This window comes from Fringilla coelebs (genome assembly GCF_963513975.1).
Source record: "Fringilla coelebs genome assembly, chromosome: 1".
NCBI classification, from domain to species: domain Eukaryota; kingdom Metazoa; phylum Chordata; class Aves; order Passeriformes; family Fringillidae; genus Fringilla; species Fringilla coelebs.
The window spans coordinates 43,576,205-43,596,059 of record NC_140028.1 but is presented as its reverse complement, the minus strand read 5'-3'; the positions used below and the strand labels follow the sequence as shown (position 1 = coordinate 43,596,059).

General features: G+C 40.3%; 1 protein-coding gene across 15 annotated transcripts in view; it reads left to right on the top strand.

The window, feature by feature from the left end:
• The window catches only part of DTNA (dystrobrevin alpha), a gene marked incomplete at its 3' end in the record, with an annotated part of 181,353 nt that overhangs the window by 146,174 nt on the left and 15,324 nt on the right, over positions 1–19,855 (top strand). For 8 of the 15 annotated variants that reach the window (XM_084210489.1, XM_084210485.1, XM_084210493.1 and 5 more), the window contains 6 exons: positions 4,265–4,352; positions 6,751–6,848; positions 8,224–8,337; positions 11,572–11,668; positions 12,961–12,978; positions 16,931–17,090. In XM_084210489.1, the coding sequence (XP_084066615.1) occupies positions 4,265–4,352; positions 6,751–6,848; positions 8,224–8,337; positions 11,572–11,668; positions 12,961–12,978; positions 16,931–17,090 (575 nt within the window). The remainder of the gene's footprint in view (positions 1–4,264; positions 4,353–6,750; positions 6,849–8,223; positions 8,338–11,571; positions 11,669–12,960; positions 12,979–16,930; positions 17,091–19,855) is intronic. The other 7 variants (XM_084210490.1, XM_084210486.1, XM_084210484.1 and 4 more) reach the window with 1 other exon arrangement.

Here is a 19,855-nt window from a genome sequence, read left to right as displayed (position 1 = left end):
TGCTTCTGGCAGCCAAAGCTGAAAAGAGGAATGATTATAGCTGGCCCTTTATCTGCAAGAAAAACCTGCAGAGATACTTCGTGAGCATAATACATAAAATGATCTGAAGAGCCATATAGTAACATTTAAAAACAAAACAAGATTTGAGGTTTTTTAGATGCTGAAGCTAATTTATAGCTAATCATCAGTCTAATATAACACAGTATAACTTTGTTTTTGTTTTAAGTGCAGCTACTATTTCTATTTTGGGCTTTATAGGGTATTTTTAATTCATTTAATTAATTTTCACTGCTTATCTTTATTTTTCATCTCCAGTTATTTGACACTGCAAGTAAAAGTACAAGTTTTCCTTTCCTTCTACCACAGGCTAATAAGCTACTTGAAGGTTTTTTAGAAGCCAGTACTCCAGAGCAAATTAATAAACAAAGAGGAAGAATTAATTCATTATTTATAATAACTATATGGGTAGAAAAATTAGCCCTTAGCCAGATGTTTTGAATAGTTTAATTGCAAAGTCTTTTTTAGTATTTAAAACCAATATTTGACACTTTAGTTTATCTTTAGTGTCTGAGTCTTAAAAAGAATTTTTAACCTAAATAGTTTCCATTTTTGTAAGATGGGGACTTTGCCTAGCTTTGAATAATAATTCCATATATTTCAGTCTTTTTCTTTTCAGGTATAGAAAAAAATAAGATAAATTAAAAGTAAGAGGTTATTTTGGTTTCATAGAGAGCTGTTTTCTGGGGGTTTTGTGTTATACTGCATAGTACTATGTGAATTCTATTTCTGTATGAAAGTGCTGTACTATTCTAGGGTATATTTTAAAATGTTTATTAAGGGGCTGTGCAGAACTCTAGGTGGGAAGGCTGGTTTAATCTTCCTTTGAAAGAGGAAAAACATTCAGAGACCTGTTGCTACAGAGGAAACGTGTAGACATTAGCTCCCTTGAAGAGAGTTAATTTTTGTGATTATTCCCACATAGCTGAGTGTTACAATATTTTGGTGGTAAAATCTTGGTGATTCTAAAGTAAATGGCAAAATAACAGTAGTAAAGGACTCAGATGACTTGTCTTGGTTTCAAGTGTCTTAAACCAAGCCAGTTTTGGAAGTGTGTCAGTTAGTCCTCACAACACATTTGGTGTGTCGCTGTTATGCCTCCTTTTTTTTTTTTTTTTTTCTTTTTTTTTCTTTTTTTACAGCTCTAAGGCTTAGAAACTGACCCTTTAATTTGTCTGTATTTTCTATAGCAAATTATTTATTAAGGAAGAGTTTGTATAATAAGAGCATGTCATGAAGACTGCACTGATACTTGTCTTGCAAAAATTTCACCAGAGACTTTTCTAACCAGCAGTGACAGAGTTGTAAAACCAGCAGGGAACATCCACATCAGCTGTTGCCAGCTGCCTACTGCAGAACAGGCTGGTCTGACACATCTGGAGCCTGAGAAATAGCAAAGATCCTCCAGAATTACTCCTTTGCCCATAGGTTATCATGTTTTTCATCCTTTGCCTGCAGTTTTGAGATCCCTTTTTTTAATGGAGCTGCCTTAGACCACAGAAGTCCCCTTGTGCAGGTGCTAATATTGGATATTCACTCTATATCTGAATAGTGATAGGTGCCAGGCCAGTTATTGCTAATAATTATAAGGTCTTTAAAGAAGTGGTCACTAATGGAGAAGCAGTGATTCTTAAAAAGAAGGAACAACAGTAGGATATTTGTATGCAAAATGTCCAGCTTCTCTCAAAAGGATGCCTGAGTCATTCCCCTGGGGTCCCACATTCTGCACACACATTCATAATACTTTAAACCTTTTGTGTACAGTTGTCTTACTGTATCACTGTAGGGTTTTCTGTGAAGTTGGTGAAGTAAAACAGAACTGAATTTTGGTGAATCTCAGAACTCTGAGACATAAAATTCTTGGCAGTCAAGGCTAATGCTGCTGCACAAAATTCTGTGCTTAATGGTCACATAGAATAGGTATATTCCAGAAGTCCATTTACCTCAGACAGTGAAAATTAATTTTCAAGGCTTTGGGGTTAGTGATTTGCAGCACTCATGGACTAAATTTGACACATTGCTACATCTACTTTATGACATCCACAGACACATAAATATATATATTAAAGGAATTAAATACAAGTAAGACTGAAAAAGCTGCAATGGCTTGGTTCACTCAGTAAAGCAGTTGGTGTAGGTGTTAGCTCACATCTCAGAACTCTGCTGCAGATTGGGTTATGCCAACAAGTGGAACCATAATCCATTTTTCCAAGAAGGATATTGCTGCACATTGCCATAAAAAGGAGAATTGATGCTGAATGCTGGCTGTTTTCAAAACCATATGTTAGGATGCAATGTTTTGGTCATTATGATAAAATTAAAAATTAATTAAACTGTCATAAAAGTAACCCTCATTACCCAGTTTACATAATTTTATGTGTCTGCAAGAGTTGCTCACCCCTTTCTTCCTCTGGGTGACATACTAGTACAGTAAGCTTGAGTATATAAGAAGCAGAACTGTATAAATTTAGAAAAATACCTTTAGCTTTGGTCTTTTCTAAAGGTGTATCAGTTACCCCACCAGAATCTCAGTAAGCATAAAATTAGGCTGTGTATGTAACAAAATAAACATAACCAAAACCAGAAAGTCAGTGTTCATCTATCACCAAAAGTCTTACATGCAGTCTGCAGCACAAGTTTTATTTACACAGAACCTCTCTGTGTCTCACTTTTCAAAGCTTTACTGTTTTTCTAAACTTCATGTTTGTGGCCTCATGGGTTATTATGAGAATGAGAAAAAGATGATGTTTGTCTCTTTTCTCTTGTATCACTAAGCTGTTGCAAATCCACATGACACCCAGCTCTAGTTTCATGATCAGTGAATATCAACCACTGCTCATCTTTCAAACATAACTTTTAAATCCCAGTGGATTTAATCAGGCCAAACAACACACGTGCACTGTAGTTCTCTGAAGGACATGGGGACATATACTCACTGAGAAGTTTTAGAGAAATATTCCTTTTAAATATATCAGTTCTTCAAAAGCAGGGCTTTTGGTACAAGTGCAGTTTTCCTCTGGAAGGTTTTTCAAGTTCAAAGTACAATTTCTGGGAAAAAAAATCAGAATGAAATCCCATGCCCAGATTCTTTTGAAGCTCGTTTGCCAGCAACCAGTTACATGCCCAGAAGAGCCCGTGGGCAGGGAGATTTGTTCCTGTTTCCCTCAGCCAAAAACCATTATACAGTAGCCAAAGGATAAGAAAAGAGGCCAGACTTGCCTCTGTCTGGGAAAGTCCGCAGGCAGCCTTGTATTCCACATGGCAATTCCACATTCCTCTTGCTGCTTCTTAGGGACTTCATTTTTTCTCTCTTATGTATACTAGAAGTAATGCAGTATAGGATTCTAAAGCCCAGGATTATCCAGGGTCAACTAAGTCCTTTTCAGATTTCTGAAAAAGATTTCTGGTTTTATTAGTTTTGATGTTTGTCTGCAAACTTCCTAATGTTTAGAAATAGTGAAGGTTCTCACTATATTACCTTTTTCCTGCTCATCTGACTGAATAATAGCTTCCTTTTAAAATAAGGACAGTTAGAAAAGCATTAACATGAGAGAAATATTTGCATTTTATATTCTTGGGGGAGAAAAGATAACAAGGTGCAATATTTTAAAGGAATTCCGCATATTTGCTGTTTAGTTTTTACACTTGTTGATCACAGTCACATGATACTGTGAAGTCTTGCTCCCAAATAGCAAGAAACCAAGAATAAAAGAGAAAGCCTGATTATAAATTCCTAGGTCAGTGATCCATGAGACCTTGGTAAGTGACCTGCAAAACTGTCCTAAACACTGTTTTCTGGGGCAAGTATGACAAAGCTTCTAAAGTTTTTCTCGACAAACACCGAGGCTCCTGCTAATCCGCTGAGCAAAAAGTAGTCTTCCAGGTGATATGACAAAGCTGAGTTATCAAATAAGTGTGGGCTAACCACCTCCTGACCCTTTTTGGGCAGAGTAGTCTGCAAGCTGCATCCTGTACAGCAGAACACTGCTGTTTTTTCCCTAAGGGAAGGTGCTGCCCAGCCCCTTAGAGCTGATCTTTCCAGGGAAATTCTCTCCCCTTTGCTCCTTTAACATCAGCTGTTCCTAATTTGGTGACGGTTTGCTCCTTTGCTGTGACGTGTGGGGGTGTGAGGTGGTGGCTGGCTGAGGCAGAGGGTGTTTTTGCAGTGTATAAAGCTGTCTTCCCATCTCCCCCTCCCCCTGAGCAGCGTCCTTGACAGTGCAAGTCGGCTGGATGAAGAGCACAAGCTGATCGCCAGGTACGCAGCAAGGCTGGCAGCAGAAACTTCTTCATCAGTAAGTGTTTTAATTAAAGGAAGGTACTTTCCTTCTGTCGTGTTTCAGGGGCTTGGCAAGATCAGGGAAATTACATCTGACAGTCTAATGATTAATGGATTATTTTTCCCTATTCTTTTCATCAGAGGCTGTTATGCTTTAATAATAACACTTTTATGCAGTCCATTGAATCTGAAGAACCCGCATACTAATGCATATAATCTATATACTAATGCAGTGGCATTTAAATAATTGCATCAAAGGGAGTCTGACATCTTGAACTCAGGAAAGACTAGAAAATATTGTCTGGACTAGCTTTGGTTAAAGGTTAATGATTTACTGCATTGGAAAAATGGGGTGGTGAATCCATTTTACTCTCTAGCTCGAATATCACAGCCACTAGGGCCTTAAGTACTAAGGATATTAAAGAATGTTCTTCAGCAGGATGACTGTAATGACCCCCTGCATTAGCCCTGGCTCCCATTTTCATTTCAGAGCAATGATTATTCTGCTCTCTGTGTCCAAAGATAGAAGGTGATGACAGGCTAAAACCTCACTAACTGCATTCAGGAACTAGAGAGAATGAAGCAGGAGCCTTATCAAAGTATAAAAAATCTTAAATGATACATAAAAGGTCAGCCTAGCTACTTTTTTTTCGATCTCAGACCATTTGATAGAACAAGGGTTAAGTGAAAAGCAGCTGATCTGGAGCACCCAGAAACATTTTCACACTGTGGAGTCAATTGAAAGGATGAAATTGGGCACCACGCATCGTGTAAAGACATTGAGTCACATTCAGACCAGGTGAAGACAAATCTGCTGCCCTGTGCAGATGGTGTCATGGAGATTTCACACTACCTGCAGCTGCCTGGGAGGAGAGGGGTGCTCCTGTTCTGCCAGTCCAGCCCAAATCAGTCCTTTCCAGACATGTGACACAGTGTTTCAAATTTAAGGCAATGATCTTATTTCTGAAAGACAGTAGTTCTTTATAGGAACATGATTCCCCAGTAATAATGTCTCTGGTTAAAAATCAGTTGACAACAGTTCCATATAATATGTGTCCTTGATGCAGAGGAAAACAGGATAAACAGAGCTGACTTGAAGGCAAGTACTGGATTTCTCATTGCCATCCATCTTTACTCTTTGAGCAAAAGAGACAGAAGGAAGAGGGGAGATTTCTATAAAGAGAAATCTTTCTAAGCAAAAGAGTGATGCCCAGTAGGGGCAGTGGAAATTTTTAAAGCTTTGGTGATAGTCATCCTGGGTTTTAAGGAACTAAATACGTTGCTAACAGAGGGCATTCAGGATAAAGATCCTGCTTCCTCCTGAATGAGATGGCATTCACCAGCGTGTATCAGTTCTTTTTGCACTGTTTTGCTTCCCTGTGGTTGATGTGTTAATGGGAAAATGTGTCCATAGCAGAAAAGATAGTATGTGGTTATGGGGGAAACATACTGTCCTTTTCCCACAGACAGTCCTAACCTTCATCCTTTTTGAGGGCTCACCTCCTGGCAGAGGAGATGCCTGGCATCACGTAAAATAACACTCCAGAGTTACACTTCACAGGCCTTTTTGTGGTGAGGAACCCTCATATCACAGCAGTAATTCAGAAGAGTATTTTTAAATACCTGATTCTTTCAGGTTGGAGTTAGAAATAAATGGGTATCTTTCATAGTTGTGAAACTTCTAAATGTCCTGCTGTGTGTTGTCATTGTTACAATGCTGAAATACAGGAGTGTGTACAAGGAAAAGAATGATTGATTATTGCTGATGAACATTCAAAAAATGCATAGTCCAATGTAGTGAGCACTGCCTAGTTTGGTGAGAGACAAATTCTCATATAATTTTACTGGTGGAAAAAAAAAGATTTTGCTGTACCTGAAGGACTGGGGGAAGAGATTTTCTGAAGTATCATGAGAGCAGATAGGAAAACTTGGCCAAATGGGCCACACAGCCAGACTGAAAACTGAGCGCTGCTTTCAAACTGAAAGTAAAACCGTGCTTTCAAGAGCGCAAAGCATCACTGCTCTGGAAACACATCCTGTCCTTTCTGGAGGCAGACACTGCTTTTTGCTTCAGTGTGCTCCTTTTGTCTGTAGCATCAATATCAAGAGGCACATTACAGCAACTGCCTGCAGCAGTGTCATTGCCTTTTATGATTGGTTCAGAGGAAGCTGTGTGAAAAAGCAGTGACTGACAGGATGGTAAACACTGACTCTTATTTACTCTAGCACTTACTCTGCTTTTACTAGCAATGGTTCCATACTGGTATGAGCACAACATGAATGTTCTTTTTTTAGTGTCGGCAAGCTTGGTTCTGCACTCTCTGTAAACAGATTTCACAGAACAGATCTGTGTTGAACTCGTGGTGCATGCTGGCTATTCCTCTTTCAATGCAGCCTTCTCTGTTTTACAACAGCAGCCGAGTCAGCAGAGAGGGGCATCAGATATCTCCTTCACTATTGATGCAAACAAGCAACAAAGGCAGCTGATTGCAGAGCTGGAAAATAAAAACCGGTAAGGATGCACGAAGTACCTGGTTTTGTTCAGTCCCATATGTTACATACGTGTTTGTTTCTTAGCATTTTTTACCACCTGCACAATGTGCTTATACAGGCACATACATTTCCCCCTACAAAAAAAAAACAGAGCACAAAAAGGTCAATACAATAGGATAAAGGCTCTGAAATCCATAGCCACCCCATGTTTTCAGAAGTGTAATGTCCAATGACATGATTTAATCATGGATACTTTACTGTTTGCAGCTGCTGTTTGTTAAGAGTTTAAAAAAAAGTCTATCCTGTTTCAAAAGCAGATTAACTTTCAGTTGGATTCTCAGTAGCACTATAACATGAAATGATAAAGGGATCAGTCACGCTTGTAATGTTACGCTCCCCTGCTTTTATTCAGGAAAAAGATGATTAAAGCTCTTCAGAACACAGTCTGCCTGGGAGAGGTTAGCAGGAAGATTAGCAGCAAGTTAGGCTGCTGATCAAATGAGACAGGAGGTGCAGATGTGACCGAGACTGAGAGACAGTGTCCAGGAGAAATAGGCCAGCCATCCCAAAAAAAGGAGCGATGCCTGTTTGTTAACAGCAGAGAACCTGGCCCTGGGTACCAGGCTGCCTGATGCCATGAAATGTATGGCAGCAAAGCTCTGCTTTTAGTGCTGGACCATAAAACAGAGGCTAGCCCAGACCAGATGGTTTCCTATTCCAAACTCTGCACTGCCTTCTGTCACCGTGTAATGAGCACCACCAGCTCCAGTCTCGATTTGCCTTTCATAGTTCGAGGCTGCCTCCTGACCGTCTGCTTCCAGCACATTGTGAAGAAGAGACAAAATTCACAAAGGTTTCAACCTTCTGCTGTGAAGCTTTGTATTAGCCTTTTGACAGCACTCCAGGGCTCACAAGCCAGTCGTAACAAGTCTTGTTAAAGTGCTTTTCTGTGAATTGTCAGCTGCTCTCACATCTCTGCTTCCATTAAAAGTATTTTAAAGGGCTAAATATTTTCTCTGCTACTCCACAATGTCCAGAAAGGTTACTTCAATTTTTTTTAAGTTCATGAGGTGCTGGAAATGTTCATGGTGAAGAATTAAAAGGGAGCAGTTCTATCAAGCATTGAGCTATTTTATGTCTACACGTGTTTTTGGGGTGTTTTGAAGAATGATTTCCCTTTATGGCAAAATCCTTACAGTTTATTCAGAAAATATGCAGAACCCTGTCCCATTGCTGAGGGCTTCTTTGGTTGGCTGCAAACAAGTCCTTTTACTTACATCTTCACTGATTTTAAGCTAAATACAGTCATGCTTTTTCACCTCTTGCAATGTCCAGGGAGCTGCTTTTGTGGAAAATTAATGACTTATGGTCTTCTGCTTATTCTCCTCCCCAAGAGAAATCCTGCAGGAGATTCAGAGGCTGCGACTTGAACATGAGCAAGCGTCTCAGCCCACACCAGAGAAGGCCCAACAAAATCCCACTCTCCTTGCAGAGCTCCGGCTCCTGAGGTAAGCTCACAGGAGTAAAAAAATCCTCTGGCCTTGACAGGGGCCAACCAGTCATTCTCAGCAAGAGAAGAAATAAAAGATAAGCCTGGCTTATGGTTTTGGAGGTTTATTTAAGTCAGCCAATGTGTATTTTTTATCCATTTTTGGTGCAGCCCGTTGTCCTAGAAGTAATTAAGCTTATGCTTTAAACTGTGTGCATGAGAAATATCACATATTACTCCTCTACATTAAATTAAGCACATGCATTAGTATTTGCAGAGTTAGGCCCTTAGGTTGTTTGGAACAGGTTCCCACAGCCTGGTCCAAATGCCATTAATTATATGGGAAAAAACGTTCAGAACAAATGCCTCTACAAAGATTTCTAGTTTATGCTAAAGAAAATAGAGAACTACATGAAAATACAGCCAGAATTAGATGTTAATCTAATTTCCCCCATGTGCTGAACTCTAAGGAGAGGTCAGTTCTCTTTGTGGTGCCAAACCAGGCTGCAGAAGGATCTTCCTTGTCACATGGGGGGTGAAGAGTAATGTCATCTGCAGCTGCTGAAGATTTAGAGGATCCTTCCTCCAGTTATCCCACCAAGCTAAAAACATTAATATGGATATTACTGCATGTTAGTTACAATACTCTACAAGGATTTACTAATTCCCATGTATATCACATTGAAGAAGGGCAATGGTCATTGGGCCAGATCCACAGGCTCCCTGCAAGTCCTGAAGTTCATGTTGTGAGAGCCAGACAGAGAATCCAATAAGAACTATTCCAAATGATCTATATGACTAGAGAAGAGAGTGTAAGCATTTTCATTCCAGTGAAACAATGCTAGATTGCTCTGCCCCCTGACTAATGAACATTTTTTGCCACTCAGCCGCTCCTCACACAAATAATTTTTTAGTGGTATGATGCATATCCAAAGGAAATTACTATAAGAAACTGTGCTAAATTTTTTTCTTTACAAATACTTGATCGTTTTATTATGGAGTTTTCCTCACAAAAATATTTTTCTGATTCACAAATCATTACTTTGGCTTTCCAATCTAAATACAAATTAGCTTCTTTATTTCTATGAGGGATTTTAATGTGTAATTACTTCTAGAGTTCTACAGGCAAGTGATGTTGTGTGAGGCATATAACACTGACTGCCATGAAAACATGTGCACTGTAAAATACACCAGTAATATAACTCTTGTCCATCAAACCAAAAGTCCATTTTCAGCAGGTTTAGGAAATCAGCTTTCTATGTAGTTGACTAATAAAATTCATAATACTTAAAAAAAAAAGGAGTGATTGTGCAGTGTTAGCAGGCTGGCTACTTAGCTTTTACCTCTTTTCAATTTTGATACAATATTAAAGCATAATACCCTTATTTGAATTTCTTGATATGTGATGTCCTTAGGGCAGTGATACTGAATGCCTCACCTATACCTTCCCTGATTTAATATGCAGTATGAGAATCAGAAAATAACTTTTAGTCTCTGGGTCTGAACTACTTTGCATTCCTTCTGAAATGTTCACCATTTGAAATGCAAAAGTCTTGACTTTGGATTTACTGGAGAATTTTGACACCACCTCAAATTCCTAGATACTTAAGAGGGCACACAGCTTTTCTTATGTGTAAAACAGCAGGACTCAGGGTAGCAGCCCTGATTTATGTCTGTTACTATGCTGATTTTTCAGGCTGGAAGCACTTAGGGCTGTAGAGCAATTCAGTTCATGTTGTATTAAGAAATGCTGGAATCTGTAAGCCACGTTGTGGGTACCTGTCCCACCATCTTTCACAAGCTCTGTAGTGTGGCACTCACTGAAATGAGGTCCTGAGCACAGCATTCCTTCACATTACCAGTACTGTCTTGGAGACAGGTTGGAAGGCCCCTTACTTCCAAGAATTTGCTCTGGAGTACAGCAGGAGAAAAACCTCAGAGGAGTAGTGTGTACAGGGCAGACTGCTTAGCTCCTCTCTCCCTGTGGAGTGAATCTAAAACCCAGCAGAGCTCTGTAGTAGGACCTGCCACTTTGAATTACACGGACCTTATTTTTATTAAATAATAAACTCTGCTGCCTTTGTACAGTTCATAGCATTTCCAACCATTACCTGTCTGGAAAAGAAAAACCAACACAGGCATTTTGTAGCAGGAAATAGATCAATCCTTCAGAAGAGTAAATGCAACCTGGCAGAGTTACTATATGATCCTGTTATAATGGTGAGGGATAGCACACATGAGCAGTTCTGTAGAAATCAGTGTTGTCTGTATCTGTAGTTGCTCACTTACAATGAAGGCTCAAAATCAGAGTTTTATATTGCCCTAAATACAGGAAATCTACTTAAGTCTTGTTGGTTCCAGAGCTTTTCCATTTAGGATTAAATTGTCATATATTGTAGGTAGTACAAGGCTAACAACATAGTGTTTGTATGTTATTTGCAATGCAGTAGAATATAAAATATACATATATTTTTCAGTAATAATGTTAATTATATCATAACTTCCAGAAGGCAACAATTTCATTTTGTTTTTAGGTGGAGACCTCCCACAATTTAGTGGTTTAACGTGTGCAAGTGCTGTTCCCCCATCCTGTGTAGTGGAGCTGTGCAGAATCAGAGCTGTTCAGATTTATGGGGCACAGAGAGACTGTCACACGTGGAGTAGCTCAGTTTTCACGCTGTCACGCAGCCAGCACTGGACTCTTGAGTGCAACTTCAAGCAGTTATATCTGTACTATGTGATAGTCTTCCTCTTGCTTTCAGGGAAAAAAAAATAGAAATCAAAAGCAGGATTTTTGTCTGAATTTCTGAACTGTCTTAGCTTCTTTCATATCTCATTGTGTTCAGTGCCCCTGCTGTAATTTCCTGTCCTTCAGGGCACGGCTTTAATTTCTCCTGACAGCTAGTGAGGTTATTGACTAGAGAGCTCCAAAGCTAAAATTGCCAGGCATTTGCACAAGGGACTATAACACAAGCTTGTTTGAACCTCATTTGTTCTTTGAAGAAGGGTCTGTGTCAGTGTCTGTCTTTTCCCTAATCACTACTCAGTCCTATGAGGATTCCCAGTGAGAGGAAGCTCCCTAGCCTTCATGTAGCCACTTTTCTAAGCCCTGTGCTGAATTCACAGTGTGTTTGCTTTCCTGTGGTCTGTAGCCATGTGTCCCCATAGCAGGGCTGGCAAAATGATGCAGTTAAAGTTAAATGATGCTGCTGCTGTGAGGGATGAGCTGTGACCAGGTCTCCTTGTTCCTCAGGCAGAGGAAGGATGAGCTGGAACAGAGGATGTCTGCTCTCCAGGAAAGCCGAAGGGAGCTGATGGTTCAGTTAGAAGGCCTCATGAAACTGCTGAAGGTAAGGAGCTCCACCTGGTACTGCCAAGGAAAACACAAAGTGAAGTGGGAGAGGAGAGGGAGGATATGTAACCACAGAATTCTGCAGAACCTGACTGTTTCTACCCACAAAATTTGGCTGTATTTCCCTCCCTTTTTATGTTTTGCCTTTTAATTCGGGGGTTTCAGATGATGGTCAGATAATGTCATTCCTGTAGCAGTACTGCATCATCATTGTCACCTGCTGCTAGGAGGAGTAAGAAAAAGAAAAGAAACCAGCACATAAAACAAGTTAACTGTTAGCTGTAAGGGAAAAACCTCAGTACTGCATACTATTATTCACTGCAGCTGACAGTATAGAATCACTAGGCCTTTACCTTCAACTTTGCTCTTAAGTTCAAGTTTCTTTAATTTTTTCAGTTTCTGGTTCTCCCAGGTGAGTCATTTGACAACCACATCTACCTCTCTCAGCTCAGAGGTGCTTTCCCTACAACACTTGTTTCATTTTCAGGGATCCAGAAGCAGGCCCTTGTTAAAGAGATGAAACATGTCTCAACTAGGATCTCAGTTAAGAATGAAGATATCAAAAAACGTGCATTTTTAAAGACAGGCTAGGCTAAGATGGAATACGTGCTTTTATTTGCAGCCTTATTTTACCTGATGTCCTTCAGGACAGATGATGCCACAAATTCACATTGGAATTTGCACAGGAATAGCACAGGAGTCTCTTTAGTTGCTGTCTGTGGCAGCTCAAATGAGTTCATGGAAATTCAGTGCAACTTGGGTCAAGTATGGCTCAGTTAAGAGCAGAAGGAATTTCACTGAAACCCATTTAGCGACATGCCTCCATTCAGATGCAGCATGCATCCATTTAGATCCATTTGCATCAAAGGATGAGTTTGTCACCTTTTGTCACTTGCCCCTCCTCAGAGACAGGCTTTGCAGCCACAGTGCAGGAATTGGTGGCACCTCAGCAGCAGGGCCCACTGAAGAGCCAGCAGATTTTTGGGAGCTGGAACTAGGCAGGATACTTTTTGCTCTACCCATGAAATGCTGCAGTGCCACAACCAGCAGTGAAGGCTGCCTGCTGTTAGTCACTAGCTGGACAAAGAGAATTTGGGGTAGGAAATGACAGCAGCTTTCTGCACACTTTGCACTGTTCTGGTGTTTCAAAGTGTGCAGAGGTGGGACCTTAACCTGGTCTCTTATCTTCAGCTATCTTGATTGCACCTTTAACCCTGTGCTCCAAATTTGGCTTGTTGTTCTTCACCCACATCCTGGCTCATCTCATGTGCTGATCCTCTTTTTCTTTAGGAAGAAGAATTGAAACAGGTAGCAAGTTACCTTCTCTTTGGATGCCTCACTAACTCCTAAATGTGATTGTGTTCCTGTGATTTGTGTTCCTTCTCTAGCTTGAGAAGTGTGTGTGTTCTTTTGACCAAAATTAATATTTTGCAGTTCTTCACACATGAGTGTCTTGGTGCAATTTTCACAATGAAACATCTTAGCACTCTAGAAAGTGAGTCACAGCTACAAGCTATCTTTTCCTCACTCCTCTGAATTAAAACATGTAAGGTATAAAAACCACACCTCAAATGTAGTGAAACCAATCTAGAATATTAATTCAATAGATAACATTTTGAAAATGTAATGAGAAATTTTGTACTTTCAAGAAAAACATAACTGAGCTTAAATTAGACAGGGGCAGTGAGTTTGAAAGCTCATTTTATCCAGAAAGTCAGGGCATAGTGTGCACACCTTTATAAGTTGTCCTTGATGCTAACAGTCCCATGAGTCTTCAGGGAAATGAATGTTTCCTGCAACCCAGATCAAAAAGAGGAAGTATTTCCATTAATAATAGTAAATTTTAGAAGATTTAATTGTTCCTGAGCTTTTCAGTATTGTAATGGATCTTGGAAATATATTAGGCTTAAAAAAAAGGCACTTCTCAGATAGCAGTCTGATTTATGAGTTCAGTGAAAGTGTTTCATTTTAACAAAACACACTTCCTCCTGCTTTCATCAGCAGAAGTGCAGTCACAAGTCTGATCTGTTCTGTCATACAGCATGCAGAGTTTGTAGGTACTCAAACCTTCATAAAACCAACATTTGGCTAATTTTCACCTTCATAAAACCAACATTTGGCTAATTTTTGTAGAGTTGCACTCATAAAAATAAATCTGCCCAAATACCACCTCTGTGTAAGGGCTGTCTTTTTTGATTCTGAAGATCTGTTTGCAAAAGAGAAGCTTCCAGTGAGACAGGAGTTACCTTATCATGTGAAATGTTCACTGGACAGTGTAAGTGAAAGCACATTTCCAGGCTGCTATGAGGTATTTTTATGGCTTTTTTTCCCAAGAGTAATAGCCTCACTGAATACCAGGTGATGATGCTAAAGAATTACTCTCACCATTTCCATTTAATGATCCCCATTATGCTATGCCATTTCATGATCTGTTGAGAGAAACAGGATTAAATTAATTTCTGGAGGAATTCAATTGGAATGAGCAGCCTGGCAATTAATCTAATGCTTATGAATTATCTATTTCTCCATTGCCCTTCCTTTCATTCCATATCCTTCGAAGGATAATGAGTTCTTCACATCCCTGTCGTTTGATGAGGCTGTGTGATTTCCCCATATGTCATCCCAGTTCAGTCCCAGCAGAGGGAGCAATGGGCTAAAACTCCTGTAAAGCCAGTTTTCATTTCAAGCATTTTATGCTAAGCATGCATGACACTTGATAGTGGGGAAATTTTCCTGTCTAGCAAGAGTTAACTTAAAAGCTGTAGCAATTTGACTAGGGATGGTGAATTAAATAAAATACCTGAACATTTTCCTGGGAGGCATGAGAACACATGATAGCTGCAACCAAGTGCTACACAAAAGCCATCCAAATATCCACAGTGGCTGGGGTAGCTCCCCTTTCAGCATGCCTTAATCCTTAGCTGGTAGAGCTGTCAAGGTTTGAGAGCAACTCAGGGCTTGTCTTCCTTGCTGTCCTTACCAAGAAGTTAAGACTGGTTGTCTTTCAGACTGGCTTTAAATTCAGACCATTAGGTCCAGCCTTTGAAAACCACAATTCTCCTGATAACCACTAAGCAGGAATCCAATCCTAATAGCACTTCATTCCCACAAACCTGGGCTGAGGTGGATCTAAATGAGTGAAATAGGTTGAGTTTTCACCTCTCTGAGATCAGGCATTCCGTAATATCCTCCTATTTCATCAGCTCTGTCTCATACTGCCCAAATACTATAAAAAGGAGATTTTTCCTGGACAAGGAACTCTGAATGCTTCATCTTCCTGTGCTTCCCAAACATTTTGTGTTTATCATAAACACAAGATCTCAGTTGTAGCTGCAGAGCAGACAGAGGGTAAGCACTGGGTGTGCAGCAGTTTCCACATCTCTCAAGGGAAAAATTCCAGCCCAGAAGTACTGGCAGGCATCTGTTATTTTTAGTAAATAAAATGCCTATTCTGAAGTTCATTCCTGAATATCACTTGATGGCAGGAAGCAAATTTTGTCCATTTTTTTTTCCTCATCTTTCTCTTAAAGTCCCCACTGTTGTTGGTGTTCCCAGAACAGAGATCAAAGGCAAAAGGGAGCTGAGGAAAAAGGCAAGGGAAAAAGGGCACTTGTCTTTCAGAGAGCTGACAGCCAAAAATTCTTCCACAAATGTGTTTCAGTGAGGATGAAAGGTGCTCCATCAGGGCATGAAAAAAAGAAAGCTGTAGATTCTGGCTGTCCTGCCTGATGTGCAGGGGTTATGACTAACAGGGACCTTGGAGCATCTCCAAGTTGCTCTGGGCCCTTCCTCTGGAGGACTAAATATCTCCATTTCTGCTGGAGCTGGTAGAGATGATTCTAGAAACAGGAGAGCATCTGGCCTTTATATATTCAATTTACCTTTTCCATCTATCATGTAAATGTTCCAAAACCAATAATTAAAGAAATTATAAGTATTAAATCCTCCGTTCTTCCATCAGTAATGTGCTTATTTCTCATAAAATTAATTTACCTTTGATGGCTTTCAGGTGATAATGTCTCTTAGGAAGGGGTGATAGGATAAAAGAACAAATAGCTTAGTATTCTGATATATTATTTATAGTCCAGGTCAGGAATTTATAAAAGTCTCAAGGGCAATGCTGCACTCAAGCTGCAATGGCCTGCTCTTGTCTTTCTTAGAACATATTTGCCAAACATAATCAGAGCTGCAGTGGCAATCAATGCCAGAGTCAAAATAAATGCCATGGGAAGAGTTAAGAAATCCTCCTGTATTTTAAAAATAAAGCCAAGGTAAGGGAAACACCACCTCTCCAGTCACTTTTGACTGCAAACAGCCAGGAGCTTGTGTTGCAGCTCCCCTTTGAAAGCACTCAAGCCTCCATCCTTGGCATCTGCTAAACACTGGGTTTCAAAAGCTATGTGCAGTTTGGTGTGGGTCCCAGCATTAGTTTTTTCTTACATGGATACACATTCCCAGGACTTTGAAACAGAGGGTGAGAAGAGAGCTGTGTCTCTTGATATCATTCACCTAGCTGCATTAGTAAAAATTGCAATTTTTTTAAAGTCTGCTTGAGTTTCAGCTAAGTGATCCTAACTGTGAGGTGCTAACAGCATGACATTTATATGACTGGTTTTAAAACATTTTCACTTCCAGCAGCTGAACCCATAGCAGGAATTTATATTGCCCTATCCCCACAGTGTTTTGGGAGTGTCTGAGTATGTGGAGCAGATAATTTAATAGTGGCTTAAATAGTTCTCTAGCTCCAAATAAAAAGCAGAAATGTGCATTATTTATTGCGAGTGTCAGATTTTATGTGACTGGGAGGTTGCATGTACCATGGACTTGTCCTGCAGGCAGGGGAGGGCAGGGCTCTCTCTGCTGCAAGGGGCTGCTCCAGTCCCTGGTGCCAGCAGCTTTCCCCTGCTCACAGCCAGAATGGGTTACAGTTTAGCAGACATGCATGGAACTGGGGGAGTGAGAGGGGAGAGGGCAGAGAGCTCTGCAGTGTGGTCTTTATTAACTTGGACTTTTTTTTTAATTTAGCTGCCTGACATTTTCCCATGCTTGAAGGAAGTCAGATCTTGACTCATATTTTCCTACTTACTGTTTCTCTACACAGAAGCCTTGCTGTCAACTAACAACTGGCTTCGGTTTATTCCTTCTAGCAAAATTAACATTACCCAACCGATGTACGAGCAGCACGCTGAGGGATGGGCGGCCAGGAGAGCAGGCAGGCTCTTCTTGCAAAGCCCCTATTAACGCCTCGGTTGTTTTGCAGACGCAGGGGGCGGGCTCCCCACGCTCCTCGCCCAGCCACACCATCAGCCGGCCCATTCCCATGCCCATCAGGTCTGCCTCTGCCTGCTCCACCCCGACCCACGCACCTCAGGACTCTCTGACCGGGGTGGGAGGAGATGTGCAGGAAGCCTTTGCACAAAGTAAGTCTCGTTAACAGCTTGGCTGAGGCACCTGGAGGCTGAACAATCATTATTTCTTGTGGTTACTGACTTAATGTACTCGAGCTTCTGAGTTGCATGCAATGAAACAAAACAAAAAATGTCTGTGACAACTGCATTTTGTCGTTGAAAATCAACTTTGTCAGCCATCAAAGCAAGCTGTCAAAGTAAGCAGGTAGGCAGAAACTTTACAATCAAGGCAATTAATGGAGCTGGGGGTAAGAAGGACTTTTGATGCAAGAGGGTGAGAACGGTTATTATTGCTCTGTTAACCAGAAAAATTGCTATTGACCTCAGCAGGCATTGTCAGTGTGTTTTAAATAAAGACTTTGCTAGAAGTAAAGGATACAATCATAGAATGAGTTCAGGTGGAAAGGGCTATTGTAAGTCACTGTGTCCTTCCGCCCCAAGAAAGAGGGCTTCAAAGTGAGATCAAACCATTCAGGACCTTTAGCAGCTGAGTTCTGGATGGCTCCTGTCACTCATTTTCTCTGTTGCAGTGTTTCACCATTCTTATTTTGTAAATTCCTTGTCCTTCTATCTGGTTGGAACATCCCTTGATGCAACTTGTGACTGCTGTCCCTTGTCCTTTTGCTTTGGGCCTGAGAAGGGTCTGGTTATACCAGACTGGAATCAAGTCTGAAAGTTGGTGAACCCTTTCTTTGCATTTCCAGAAAACTGTCATCACCTTCCCACTCTTTTTCAAAGTAAGAATAAATTTTAAACCGTTTTGAATTTCTAAGGCCACAAATTAAATTATGTTGAATAACACAGATAGCGAGTAGTCTGTGTTATCTAAATGAAGAAATATTCCTTATTTTTTAATCTGCTCTCTCTAAAATATTTGCATAATTGCATTTCTATGATCCAAATTAGTTTTTTCCCTCTTTACCCAGCACAAATTAAACATAAGTTTAAATGTAAGCTCAGAAGTTCCTCTGCCACAGTGGAGGCATGCTTCTTCCCAGGAACCCAGTTCAGCCCTCTCATGCACCCTTCCCCTTGATTTTCCTGTGAATTGTGTCTTTGTGTGTATTTTTGGACAAGGTTGAATCTGTAATGCAATCAAGAACTTTCTCCTAAAGCACTGGTCAATTCAGGTATTGAACATAGCATAATTCCTGGTCCCAGCATAACCGGTTGCTGCTAATCTCATTTTCTGTGGCAGAAGAAAAACAGGCAATATGTTTTTCTTTTTTTCTGCTATGAGAAAAATCAAGGCAGGCAAAAATATGGAGCCCTAACTCCTATGCTATTATGGGACAGCTTCTTCTAGAGTTAAGAGTAAGATAAATAATATAGTGGCCACAATAAAATATCCATAAACAATGCTAAGTCTGCCTCAGGCAAATGCATTTTAAGTGTAAAAACATGTTCTGTTGAAGATCAAAAGCAATATAAGAAGTAATGTGATCACATTTTAAAACTGCTGCATTTGATAAATACCTAGGTTTGTGTCATTATTTACTGTAAGCTCTGGATGGGAAGGTCAAAGCCAAAGAACTTGAAGCCAGCATTCTGTCACATCTTGACATATGACTTTGTGAGGGGGGTTGGGCTGAGATTTTATGGCTCCATTCTCTGCTGCACCAACAGAGATCTGCCTATACACACATAATGCAGATAGCCACGGTTAAAGGACGTTTTCTCTTAATTGTTTCCATTTCTCTTTCCCAGGTTTTGCAATAGTTCAGAGGCACAAATTTGGGAAGACTTTAGAGAGGGAGTGGTTGTCTCTGTGTGTGTGTGTGTGTGTAAGAGTTTAACTACTATAATTTACATTCCAGTAACTATTTGCTAATGGATGCATCAAAAAAAAACCTCTTCAGGATTTGAGAAACTTTTTAAAATGTATTAGTTTGCATTTAGCAAGTTTTAAAAAATCTACAGTAGCCAATTCTTGTAAATAATTCCATTTGGAAGACTAGTGATTCTGTGGAATATATTGATTATTCAGCTATTCAACAATAGTATCTGTGTTTGGGTTTTGAGGGAGTTAAGCACATGTTACCCACAGACCCCTCCTAAGGAAGGAGTATTCCATGCAGTTCACAAGAATCTCTCCTGATTGATGGTTAAGGAAATATTGCCAGGTTCAGCAGGGAAACACTTCTAGATGCATTATTAGAAAGAGTTTAAAATCAGCCTGGGGCTGTTTAGAGAAGCAGTAGTGCTTCCTTTATTAAAAAAAAAAGCGGGGGGCTGGGGGGAGAGAGAGAGTAAATTATAGAATATACAAGAAAGTCCTTGAGCTACAGGAGAGGCTGAGAGGGAGCAGAGAAGAGAAATCCATATAGTCTTGATGAGGGATGAGGTCAAGTGTGTTTCTTCAACATTTGCCATAATTATCTGGCAAATATCTGGCAATAATGGTGTCATTAAACTGAGCTGCGGGAACTTAGAGAAAACACTTCATTTCTTCCCTCCTCCCCCACAGGCACTGTAAATGAGTTCATGCTGGATTTAATCTTCCAGGCCTGGTCTGCTGGTGTCACCACACAAATGCAAGCTTGATGGCAATGAATAATCTCCACGGATCTGGCATTGTGGTTAAATGAAGCGTGAGGATAGGCTCCTGCTTTTGCATACAGCATAAGTAAATGAGGCCATTCTGCAGAGAACTCTTCTGCACGTGCCCTTCACAAGGACTTTGATACCCTGAATTATCACAATGACAGCTTTCAGCAGGGTCAAAACTGCTTTCAGCAGTAAGACATATGTCATGTGAATAATGGTAACATGTGCTT